This window comes from Mesoplodon mirus (genome assembly GCF_964341445.2).
Source record: "Mesoplodon mirus genome assembly, chromosome: 5".
Lineage (NCBI taxonomy): Eukaryota > Metazoa > Chordata > Mammalia > Artiodactyla > Ziphiidae > Mesoplodon > Mesoplodon mirus.
In genome coordinates, this window is record NC_138980.1 from 126855682 (window position 1) to 126868850 (window position 13169).

The window sequence follows — 13169 nt, forward strand, 5'->3', positions numbered from 1 at the left end:
GCTGACACAACCCAAATGTCCCTCATGAATACACTGTGGCACATACATACATGGAATATTATTCAGCTCCAGAAAGGAATGAAGTACTGATACACATTACAACGTGGATGAATCTCTAAAACAGCATGCTAAATGAAAGAAGCAGACACAAAAATTCACATATTGTATGATACGACTTATATGAAATACCCAGAAAAGGGAAATCTACAGAGACAGAAGCAGATTGGTGGTTGCCAGGAGGTAGGGAGGAGGGAGGGAGTGGGGAGTGACTACTTACTAGGTATAGGCTTTTATTTGGGGTGATGAAAATATTTTGGAGTTTGATAGAGGTGGTGGCTGTACAACGTTGTGAATTTAACAAATGCCACTGAATTGTTCGCCTTAAAATGGTTTATCTTATACGATTAATTTCACATCAAAAAAAAAGTTAACACGTATAAAGAAAATGAGCAGCAGACCACCAGATGGGTTTTCAGAAGCTATCATCTTTTTTTTTGTTTTGTTTTGTTTTGTTTTTTGCGGTATGTGGGCCTCTCATTGTTGTGGCCTCTCCCGTTGCGAAGCACAGGCTCCGGACGCGCAGGCTCAGCAGCCATGGCTCACGGGCCCAGCCGCTCTGCGGCATGTGGGATCTTCCCAGACCAGGGAACGAACCCGTGTCCCCTGCATCGGCAAGCGGACTCTCAACCACTGCGCCACCAGGGAAGCCCCAGAAGCTATCATCTTTTGCCAGAACCTTGATAGGCAAAGAATGCATCTTCATATGACTAAATGATTCGTCCCAGCTCAGCTGCCCACGATTCAGTCCCGCAATAAACATCTCATGCTTGGGGACCCCTTTCATTGTTGTGGCTTCGTCTGTTCCCACTTGGCTGAATACTGCGGAGACTGATGGAGGTAAGGCAGACTACCCCAACCAGAAGGTCCAACTTACACCTAAGCATTGCTAACAACTGCCATTTAAGTTTACTAGCATATAAAAGTAAAATGCCCAGTTACAAACCCTAACTTTGAGCCATTAAAAATGCTCTTGATTTTATATGAGAATTTGTAAGTGTTTAATTCTACCTAGAAGTTTCAGCTTATTCACTTTAAGCAAATAACAGCAGAAGGAAGTGGTGATAATCTACCCTTTGTTCTAATTTTAAAATGTGAATAATTAACCTTCCAGGAAAAAAAAGCAGAATTTAAAGAGCAGTTCAGTCCAATAAACATCCAGTTTAGAAATAGATCAGTCCTGCTGGTACAGACTGTTACCCCTGATTTACTGCAGTGGCAATTCCCATGAAATCAGTCATTACTTCAGTTAAACTATTGGAGCATTAACGCCTTTAAATTCTGCTTTCAGGCACTTAAATGCTGGATAATACTGATTTTTATGGGGATGATGGCTTGTGGTAAAAGGCCTAAAAAGTTCATTTTTGCTACATCAAATTTCGTTAACAAAAATGCTAAGTTCCTACAGACTTTAGATTCTAAAAATCAGTTTTTCCTGGGTAGAACTGATAATACTTAGTGATTATTTTTTAAGGTTTATATCTAGAAGTAAATACATATTTATTATTGCACCCAACTATACAAATGCTTTTGTTCAGCAGTAGCTTTATAAGAATAAAAGTTGGTGGTCCAGACAGTCGGGCACCTTATAGTACAGAAAGACTCATCCCTCATGAAACTCTCCAGGGGAAATCTAGTTACCAAAGTGCCCCAAGAAATTTCTTCTCCAAAAATGTCACATCACTATAAGAAGGCTTTAGGATATCAGTATGCTGGTAAGTGTTCCAGTGAAAATTACCTAGTTACCCTAACTACCTTCTTTCAGAATGAAAAAAAAAAAAGGAATAGGGAAAGGAGAACGAGGGAGGAGAGGGAGAAGAAAGGGAAGAGGAGCAAGAAATAATAAAGAAATGAGGAAAGTAATCTGGTTTCTCTGCCCCAGAAGCAATGAACACTGGAAACCCAATGGGCCAAGCTAAACATTAACCAGTACTTTTGGTTGGCCTTTGACAGCACAGGGTAGAGATATGCACCTGGCTTTCGGAAACTAGCTAGATGGGTTCAAAGCCCAACCTCACCATTTAGAAGCAATGTGACCTTGAATAAGTTAATGAGCCTTTCTGAGCCGCTGCTTTTTCATCCACCAATACGAACGATCCCACCCACCTCCCAGAGTAGGAGGCCTCAATGAGAGAAGCATCTTAGATTTTCCCAGCCAGAGGCACGCTGCCTCTCCTGTGGTCTGAAGCGTTGACAGCTTAATCTGGAAGGTTTGTTATTGATGTTGATACTACACCAGGAAGTCAGGACATAGCCGATTCTATTGTATTTTTTTATTAGAAAAACAAATTAAATAGTGATTGATTCTATAAAACATTGAACTGGAGTCCATGGCTCATGGTGGGGAAGGCTCAGAAGATGGAGACAAGGATGTGGTAGCAGCAGTTTCTTTTTCTTCGTATCTGGGAGGCAATTCGGATGAGAGACAGGGAGTGTGTGAGGTCTCAGAGGATGAAGCGGTCCCAGAAATAGTATATATAGATTCACAATCTCTCTCAGAGGCTGCGCCTTGGCCCTCAGGAGTTGGGATCCTATGAAGAAGGAGAGAGAACATGAAAGGGAGGAGAGGGACTCAGTCACATGCCTTAACTCCCAGGTTCTTGTCACATGTTTAATTAGATGCCTTTGGAAACATCTGCAAGGGTCTCCAGAGTAATTTCTTCCATATTCTATTCTGCATAGATATGTTTTGATTTCTTACCCCTTCCTGTCCTTAGAGCTCATGGTTACTTTAAGACTGTCTCACTCCTGTTGTCATTTCCCTTGTCACTGAAAAGACGTAGAGTACAAACACATAGCTGCCTTCCGAAAAGAACATGCACACACACAGTTACTCTTGTCTGCTATTTCATCTTCTGAGACAGCTCATGGAAGGTAGACAAACTTATGCAAAGAGACAATTAAATCATTAAGCCAAAAACTTGAAGGAAGGAAGATGTACTGGTTAATGGAGTGGGGTCTAGCAAAGGGCAGACCTGCATCTGAATTTCCACTCTGCTGCTTTCTAGCTGTCTGATCTCAGGCAAGTTACTTAACCTCTCTAAGCCTCAGTTTCCTCATCTGTAAAATGGGTATGATGACAGTGCCTACCTTCTAAGTAACTATGAGAATGACCTGAGGTAATGTAAGAAAAGGCAGACTCTGGCATAGCAACAGCAGTAGGAGTAGTTTTTAGTAGCAGTAGAAACAGACATTTATTTTAGGGCTCTGGGAAGTTCATCATTGGAAAAAAGAATACAAAAATTCACTAAGAGAATTCTACAAATGTCCAGAACCTAACCTCCCTTTCACCCACACAGGGGAACTCCTGCATTCATCCCTGGTCAGATCTCCAGCTCATCACCTGGTTTGAAGTACAAGAACACGTGCCGTGAAACATGAATGACCAGGTATGGCAGCCCCTGTCCCTAACACACTCATGACATCTCTCAGGTCCTGCTTCTCACTGCTTTCAAAAATGCACGTGTCTCAGTGTCTCAAAAGCCACTTTTCACTGAGGCCTGCTTAGCCCTGTGAGATTTTCCAGTGATCCTGCCTTCACTTCCTTCACCCTGGTTTCCCACGTGGGAAGGTACGGAGCCTCCTCCAGCCCTGCTCGTTCCTGACGCTTCCCAGAACTCCTTCCTTTCATGCTTTCCCCGCCCGTGGATTCTCCACAGGTCTCTGTCGCCCTGCCCTCTTGGTTTCAGCAACCTCTTTGCCATTTCATCTCCAGTACCCCATCTCTCTCCCAAGACCTGGCCCATCCAGTCTGGCTCAAAGGCCCACACCTCGCTCTCCCTCTACTGCAAGCCAGCTCACCATCTTCTCCCACTTACACAGGCCCCGTCTCTGTCTTCCTCAGTCAGGGACATTCCCTGTCCCTGTCACTCACCCTTGACATCATGTCGTCCTCCACAGCAGACATCCTCACACACTCCTCCCTTTCTGACCACCCCAGTCCCAGGCTCCTGTTACCTTCAGCCTGTCCGTGAGAGAAGCCTTCCTCACCGGTCTGGTCACCCCCAGCCTTTCCCCATCACGAGCTGTGCTAACCACTGCTCGGATCCTGTTGCCATGACTCCACAACCTTCAATGGCATCCCTCTGCCTCAAGGAAAAACACTTATATTTACACTGTTTAATCTGACCCCAGGTACGCCTCCAAATTTGTGGCATGTGGAAAGCGTGGGAGATGGGGATGGGAATCTCATATTTCTCTTCGGTCAATCAGAGAAGACTCTGAGGCCCAGGGAACAACTTAATTTTGAGGGGAGAAGCCTGGCGTGGCCAAGTGAGGATGCAGGTTGATTTTAGCCGGCCACTCAAGTATCCATTAGATACTGAAATGCTCTGTACCTGCTGGAGGTCCCCTGGGACCCTCACCCCTCCCACAATCTAAAGCAGCAAAGCCTCACTTAGCAGGGGCCTCCTGAGTTCTGCTCCAGCGCTTGGGATGGCTGATGGGTTTGTGCAGCATTTTGAGGATCAACCCTGCTAGGACCACATAAAGATGCCTGGAGAAGGCTTCATAGTAACCCGGCATAACCACTTTTATAATTTTTAACTTATGATGTGCCGCCCAAAGTTTCCTGAAAAGTACTAGGAATATTAAGGCAATAATTCTGGCATAATGTCAGTCAAAAAGATACTCATACTTGGATGGCTACATCTCTACCATAGCCTTAAAGCTGATTTGGCCTGAATGTAGACATAGGCCTGAAAAGGTTAAACTTTCCTACTCTTGACGTTCAAATGGAAAGTCTTACCTATAGTTAAAAATACTGTAATATGAAGGTGGATTTTCACTTGGGAGCAAACTGTCAGCCCCAGGACTCCGAGTAGCTGCAGAAACTGAAGACTCAGGAAAGTAAGGTGGTGGAGGAGGTGGGAATATGATCACGGCATCACCTAAGGAAACACAACATTTCATTGACGACAGATGAGTACTAAATGCAAGCAAATGAGCAAGAGCCATAGAAATTAATAATATATTTGGCCCATCTATAGAAAAGGTCAAAACACCAGAATTTAAAAGTGAGCCTATCCAATTTACAGAGACTGAGAGCAGAGGCTGCCAGGGGCTGGAGGCTAGGGTGACTGGACTTAGTGTTTAATGCAGGCAGGGTTTCTGTTCAGGATAATGAAAAACTTCCGGGAATTGATCATGGTGGTGGCTGTACAACATGGTGACTGTACTTAATACCACTCTACACTTTAAAATGATTAAACTGGTAAATTGTATGTTATGTCTATTTTGCCACATTAAAAAAAAGAATAGTGGGCCTATATTTCATAGCAAGTCTGAGCTAAAGCATTTCTGTGAAGCATTTGTTAACAATGTTCCTTACCTCCCCTGGATGTCTGCTGCTACAAAGCTTTTCTCGTTTTCTACTTACAATTTTAATTCTTCAAAAGTTAGCTGTTGGATAAAGTGCCTCCATTCCTCAAATGCAGGTTCAACCTCTGAACAAATGATAGTACAGCCACGATACAGCCCACCATCCCTATTTCCATAGTTGTGGTTTATGCACTTGAAGAGTTTTTTTTAATCTACCAACGTTTCTTCCAAGCTTTACAAAAGAAAGTCAAACTCAAAGAAAAGCTAGGTTTTTTTTTTTTGCATTTCTGTTGGTACTGTTCACTCCAGAAGACATCCCTGTGTTTGGGTGAGGAGAACTGGGGACCAGATGCAAGCTCTAATTTGATTCCAACACAAAATGTACCAGATGAGTTGCCCAGAACCTTCTAGACATGTGGGCACCCCTACAAAGGGGTCTGAGGGTGGCCTCTGATAAGCTGGTAGCACCAAATGACAGCTCAGGAAGAATGAAAGAGGAAAGAGGACTTTACTTCCCTGCAGGGAGGAGACGGTTTGTACTGGTAGCAGAGCTGATGCTCACCTAGGGAGCTGCAGGGTTCTCTAGAGTTACCGGGGTTCCACTTGCCAGTTCCCACCAAGCGTGGCCCTGAACAAGTTATGTGCCCTCCCTAGGCCTCCCTCAGCCACCACATCTGTAAACGGCAGGCTGTAACTGTAGCTGCCTCAGAGGACAGGTAGGAGGACTGGATTTGTGTGCAGGGTTAAAACGGTGCTGGGCACGGAGCAAGCTCTCTCAACTGTAACGCATCCTCAAAGGGACTTTCTTCACAACCACCAGCAAGTGGCACCTATTTGCATGTCTGAAGAAACATTCCCAACTGGCAGTCTGGCCAGTGTTTCCACTCTCCACCTTGATGCCTCAGTCGCCTCCCCAGAGGTAACTTAGCCCTGCAGAAAATGCATTAACTCCATCTCTCCTTCTGCAAGGAGATGGCGGTTCAAGCTTCTAATATATGTCGCTAACCGAAGCTGGAAAAAGCATAGTGGTTGTCTTGGGATTCTCATTTAATTTTTTCAGAAGGTCTTGGTAGGTCAGAGGAAGGTAGGTTGAATGTTCACTTTAATTACACATTGTAGGACAAAGGATCTGGAAACAAGCCTCTAAAGCAGGCTGATCACCTATCAAACACAGACAAGGAAGTACTCAGAGTCTCCAGTTATCTCGGAGGCTCATCCACCCCTCTGCCAGGTCAGCTCCCAGCCCTCTTGCTCTCCCCGGAAAGTCCCATGCCCCTGGGGTTTCCCTTCCACTATGTCCTGAAAGACTTCATGTCCTCTGTGAGTTGACCACACACCTGCTTGTGCATCCAGGGTCCAGCACTCGGTGTGCCCACAATGCAGATATCATGCATCTTGGTTTATCTCTTCCGTCTTCCATTCTGGGAAGAGCTGCATCCTGGCACTTAGCCAAGAACTGCCTCTGATCACCCCAATTTCCCTCACAAGGCAGAACTGACCATTGACAGACAATGCCTGGAGTCTTAACAACTGTGCTAAAAGGCATGATTTCTAAAAACGTAAATCCTATTCCATAATACCAAAGGAGAGAAAGACAATGTGCCAGATTTTCACAAGTTTGATAGGACTTAAACGGTTATGTGGAAAAGATTTTAAACTATGCAGTGCCAACATCAGGACAGAACCACCCAGGAGTCACTCCAGCACAAGCCCTGCTCCCCGCCGCCCCCCATTCCAAGCACCAGGAACAAGGCTGGGCCCCAAAACTCCCGGATAGTAAACTCAAAGGGCACACCTTGAAATGCTCGCAACTAAGTGGAAGACCATGAGTGTCTCACGAGTGTATTTACTTGGACTCCACTGTGTCCCCTGAAAGAACTAAGAACATCTACAATATTGGGTGAGCCCTTTCGTCATGTAACAACAACCCAGGACACCTGGTGAAGGATGAAGCCTGCAGAAACAGAATTACAGCAAGTGCCTGGGGAGGGCGCTATGCAAGGGCCACAGCATACACATGCCCACCGCCTCGGTTAGGATCCTGGCTCTGCCACTTGCTAGTTCGTGACTTGGGATCCCTGACCCTTGGTTTCTTTAACATGGAGACACTAAGAGCATCTGCCTCAGTGGATTGTTGTAGGTGTGAATGAATTTCACACAACAGGCTCTTGACGAGTACATGCTAAAACACCTAGATGGGTGTTTGGCCCAAGAATAAGCCCTATATATTTGTTTGCTATTATTAACATATAACTAATATTGATGTTGTCACCGTAATTATATAAACGCACAAATAAGTAAGTTGGGAGCTTCAACCCTGGCTGAACACAAGGATCGTCTGTAAATCCATCTGTCCTTCCTTTCTGAGGCCAATACCTTGCAAGGCCCACAGCCCAGAGAATCCCCACAGTGAGTACCGCCAGCTCGACAGACAGCCCCACCCGCGGGAAACATCTCACTCGCCACCTTCCTTCCCTGTTCCTTCCACGGTTTCTGCTCTGTAATCCTCTTTGCCCACCCAGCCTTTTACATGTTAAGGCTGTGGCTTCAGAGTGGGAGACTGAAATAAAACAGTGATTTGCAAAAATGAGCAGCAATGGGGTGTTTTCTTTGTCTGTGTGAACGTGAGGCCAAAGCTACTTGTATGGTTCTGTGGGGACCTGACTCTAGGAAATGGTGATGCAGCGCTTCTGCAGATCCCTGGGGACCCAAAGGGACACTCTGTAGGCACTCCATGGAGGAAAGAAGCGACAGGTGCTGTTATATTTCATCCTTGTCTATGCCGCTGCTTCCAAACCTTGCTCTGACCCTGAAGCCAAGGATGAAATTACAGAAAATGAAGAAGAATGATGCAGAAAACAGTACAGAAGACTCCCTCAAAACATGGAAGACCAATGGACTTGTGACAGATTCAGAATCCTAGATATTAGTGCTGACAGGAATCTTAGAAATGCAGTGCTCATTTTATAAATTCATAAAGTAAGGCCAGGAGAGGTTAAGGACTTGCAATGACAGCCAGTCAGGGATGACCAGGGATGAGAAACCACATTTCCAACAACCAGAAGTGACATAAGTCTTTGGTGTGAGAATAACAGGGGAAACAGGGTCACTTGGCAGGTACCTTAGGTTTTAGAAGGCTCCCAGGCTTTCCTCAAGGATCCTCTCACTTTCGTCTTTATTTGCTCTGTGACCTTAGTTAAGGTCACAAGTTAATGTCCCAATGCTTTTGCTAGATAACAAGGAATTGCTGCAAGGAAATGATGTGCTCAAGGATTCTTATGGGGATAAGTACAGCAGCAGAACTGTGTCTGTGTGCATCTGTGTGCGTGTATGTGTGTGCGTGTGTGTGTGTGAGAGAGACACACACACAGGGACAGGGACAAAGAGAGAGAAGGAGAAAGAGAATCTAGGCCAGACCCGGCAGCAGCTCAGTGAAGCCTTGATGCTACAGCCATGGTGATATGAACAAGAACAGGAAGGAGAGGGGCTTCCCTGGTGGCGCAGTGGTTGAGAGTCCGCCTGCACGATGCAGGGGACACGGGTTCGTGCCCCGGTCCAGGAAGATCCCACATGCCGCGGAGCGGCTGGGCCCGTGAGCCATGGCCGTTGAGCCTGCGCCTCCGGAGCCTGTGCTCCGCAACGGGAGAGGCCACAACAGTGAGAGGCCCGCGTACCGCAAAAAAAAAAAAGAACAGGAAGGACAGCCACCCACCTACAGTGACCTGGACGGGCTCCATGTTCTGGGTCTGTCTCTCTTCACTTTCAGAAGCATCCTGGCCCACATTCAAGTTGTTTCTCTTCTTAACATGGGCAACCACGAAGAAACACAATCCCACAAGCACAATCAAGGGTCCCAAGATCTGCAGGGACAGGAATCCACAGATCTGGGGCTCTGAGTCATCAGTGTCTGTCTCATTCAGCGGTTCCTGCACCCAGTCTGAGTCACACCCGGGGACCCAAATGCCCAGTACACTGATGAGCATACCACTCGCCAGGAACAGAAACCCAAAGATGAGACACTGGACAAACTGGCGGCTCTCTCCACAGAGGAAGGCTCGGTCGGAGGCCCCCTGGTTGCCTCGCAGGCGCTCCTCACTTCGCTGATGTCGTGCCCGGAAGCGGGCCAGGATCACAGCCCCCAGCCCAATCACAGCACACGCGGGCCCGGAGATCTTCAGCACCATGCTGCAGTCTGGGAGGGTTTCGTATTGGCATGCCTGGAACCCAAAGATGGAGAGCAGGACTCCCACACACAGCAGGATGGCACCGATGACAAAAAGGAAGAAAATGAGCTTGGTGACATGCCTGTCTCCCTGGGCCCCATCTGGCTCGGCAGCAGCTGCAGGAGACATGGCCAGAAGAGGCCACTTCCCCGAGGTGGGTGGAATATGTTCCTTCCCTTCAATGGTTTCAACAACTCTGCAGACATAACCAAATACCAAATTAAAGTGCGCGCAGGTGTTTCTGACCCGCCCTGTTCTTTTTCCCAGATCACACTAGGATGAAATCATAGGGAATAGAACTTTGTGCAACGGATACACTGTAGCACAATGAACTGGTTCATGAGTCAGAGGAACTGGCATTCAGAAACTCCTGAACGTGTAATTTTATAAAGATATGCAAGAAGGGCAAATGCAATTACCATGCACCTAAGAGTATCTTGAAAAATCAAAACCCATGCAACAAAAGTAACTGGGTGTGGCTTTTCCTGTTATGAGTCTTAACAGACTCACTTCTCCAGGCCCCAAAAAACCAAAACCAAAAACATAAAAACAATGGTGAGTGAAGGAAGAACCACAGGGATTGTTTCTGATTTACAAACATCCCACATTTCATCACAGCTGCTATGAGTATTTCCAAGTCGGTAAATTTTCGTTCAGTAACTAACTTTCCATTTCCTATTTTAGGCTGCAGCAACTTTCCATTCTGTGCTTTATCCTAAGGCTACATCTACGGGAGATCCAAGTTTCAACTGAATGGGAAGGCGGTTCAGGAACACAGTGAGTTTGGTGGATTTTAAGTTAATTCTGTCAAAATGTGACTCTTGAGTTCTCAAACAGGCACACATTGGGGCTGCCCTGAAATCTGGTGGCCTGGCTACTTGGCTCTGGGATAACCCAGGGGGGTCTGGTAGCACCTTGTCCCTCAGGTGGGCAGGTGGCCTCTTGCTCACCCTCTTCCGTGGTGCCACCCACTTCCACAAAAAGGTTTAGACCCAGTTAAAAAAAAGCAGCCAATAAAATCACCAGTTACAAAACACTAAACAGCAATAGAACTTGACTTTGAAAGAAGAGTATACATGAAATCAAGTGGCAAAGCACCTTCCATAAGACCACCCAAGCCCGGTACTTCAAGGCTCTCATATATTAAATGTATCCCGAGCAGTGGGTAAAGAATTGTCTACCTTACACACCCTGACTTTATTATCCAGTTATCTTGTCTTACTCTAATGAATGGAATATTTTTCCAGGACCCTTCAAGTTGGGGCACTCAAAAAGACAACCCAAGTGTAAAGAACATTTTCACTTGCTCAAGGAAAGAAAACTTTAAAATACTTTGTGCCACTTGCATCCATGGTCACATGAAGGAGCTCAAGATTGAGTCACTAAAGCCAAGACCGTCTTGACAAACCCAAATCATGTCCAAGTAGGGTCAGGTTAGGTAAAGAAAGAAAACAACTGGTCTTATGCTAGGAAGTGCTTTTCCTGGAAAAAGTAAGATACAATCAGAAGGAAGTTGGAGAAAGAAGGAAATAGAGGTGGGAAACAAGCTTCCGCGTTAAGCTTGGACAAACTATACTTATGAAGATGTAATTAAGCTGAAACAAACATTTAAAGTATTGCACTAATTAAAAAAAATTCTGAGTCCTGTAATATCTTTTGCTGGTCTGAAGACATGAGTGAGGGGTGACTCTCTGCCACAAAGTCCTATCAATTCATTGTACCTTGGATTGATACCTTGACTTTGTCGTGAGTCACACGGCTTTAACTGCCTTAAGGCAAATTCCCCAATACTAGTAAAGCCTAAAACTGGATTTGTAGCTTCCTTTCCATGGACTAGTGGACTAAGCACCTGGCATAGGTGTTAATCCCCCATCCAAAATAGTACTTGGGTAGTTCGTTCTCTCTCCCCTCCCCACCCCCATAGATGCGCTCACAAACTGACTCAGAGACATCTGCACTAATAGGAGATTAAACCTTTTCCAAATACCAACCTACATTTCATTTCCCCAAAGCCAAATTCACCTCCCCAACGCTGTTTCCCAAAGGACATTTCCAAATCAGCAGCATGTCACCACGTCCAAAGCTCTCTGTGTTTGGGTACTGACGCGAAGAGAGGAAAAGTCCTTTACGGGAAAGAGCTTGGTGGGTTTCGAGAGCCGGAGCGCAACACCAGCCTGGAGAGCTTGGCGCGCGGCCCCCGCGGGCGCAGGTGCAGTGCGGCTCCTCCGCGCTGCGCCGCTCCTCGCTCCCAGCCTGGACCCCAAAGCTCAGCGCCCGCCCCGCGGCCACAGAGCGCGGGCTCCCGGAGTGCAGAGGAGCGCAGGGCCAGGAGCGCTTACCTGAGACTGCGTCCTGCGAGGGCGCTGTCTGCGCCCGCAGTCGGCGGGCAGCGCGGCGCCCGCCTCCACCCGCGGCCTCCCGGGCGGCGGGCCGCACCGCACACTCCCACCTGCGTGTCCCAGCGCAGAGGGCGGGCCGCGCGGTGTTTACGGAGGAGGTGGTGCCGGCGCGGGCAGGGCAGGGCGGACTGGCGGGAGCTGGCCGCCGCTGGGTGCTGCCCTATGGGGGCCAGAGGCGCGCCCGGCTCCGGGGTGGGGAGCGAGGGGCGGCGGACCGGGCGGCTTCCGCGTCCGTGACCGTGCGCGCGAGTAATCCGGGAAAACGCCCCCCTCTCCGCCTCCTCCTCCTCCTCCTTGGCCCGTGGCCCTGCGGGCACGGGACGGCAAGTTGGGGTTCTCCTGGCTGTCCCAACTCGCGAGGCGACGGTCGAGGTCCGGGCGGCGTGAAGGGAGCCGGTTCCCTTCCGGGCCGAGAGCCCAGAATTTGGGCCGGGGGTGGGGAAGAAAGGGTAGCGCCTGCCCCCCTCTTCGGTGTGATCGCCGCCCAGGCAGGGGTCCCCGCGTTCCCGCCGCCGCGCCCTCTGGGACGGGTGCACCCGGGGGCCTGTGGCTCTCCTGCCGCTCCGGAGACCTTGGCTGGGGTCACTGGGGCTAGACCCTCGCCGCGAGCTCCCCGACGAAGAGGTTATAGAGACACCAGGTCACAGAAAAGTGCGCTCCATTAGCGTGTGAGACAAGGGTCCTCCATGCCCGAAGCGTACAGGCATCCGGTCCTAGCTCCGAGACTCACACGTATGGTCGTCATGGTCGTCGCAGTCCCGCTTTGCCATCGAACCCCCTTCCTGGTTCTCAGTCGCTAATGATTTGCCGGACTTAAACTGCTCACTTTCTCTGCCCTTGAACCGGGCGTTTGGGGATGGGTTTGCTAATCCCTGTGCTATTTGTAACCTGCCCCGTGACACGTGACATGGAATCAGCTGTGCCAGTTGCCACACCAGAGGTCAGGGCGCTGTGAAAGGTGAGTCAAGAGCTCAGCCCAAAGAGGGGAGCGCCATGAGCCCTGCGGCCTTTCCCATCCCTGCCACTTCTCCCTGGAGTCCTATCCACTTTGCCTGAGATCAGCCCAGTCAAGAGTTAACGCCAACTGCCTTAACCTTTTGGAAGTGCGAACACCTTGCATACCTGATACAGCAAGTTGTTCCCAGTCGTTTTTCACTGCAGTAAAGAATGA

At 48.1% G+C, this 13169-nt stretch overlaps 1 protein-coding gene across 4 annotated transcripts; it reads right to left on the reverse strand.

The window, feature by feature from the left end:
- Positions 1-2316: 2316 nt before the first annotated feature.
- On the reverse strand, positions 2317-12923 carry TMEM171 (transmembrane protein 171). Of its 4 annotated transcripts, none has more exons than XM_082620665.1 (4): positions 12729-12923; positions 9089-9593; positions 4805-4946; positions 2317-2588 (listed from the first exon to the last, which is right to left on the reverse strand). In XM_082620665.1, exons 1-4 carry the CDS (start codon positions 12741-12743, stop codon positions 2393-2395), a joined length of 858 nt encoding a protein of 285 aa, XP_082476791.1. In that variant the 5' UTR covers positions 12744-12923; the 3' UTR covers positions 2317-2392. The 4 variants fall into 4 exon arrangements, with proteins under 4 accessions (XP_082476791.1, XP_082476790.1, XP_082476788.1 ...); XM_082620664.1 differs by having other exon boundaries at positions 9089-9795; positions 12729-12921; XM_082620662.1 differs by lacking the exon at positions 12729-12923 and adding an exon at positions 11939-12637 and having other exon boundaries at positions 9089-9795.
- Positions 12924-13169: the final 246 nt, after the last annotated feature.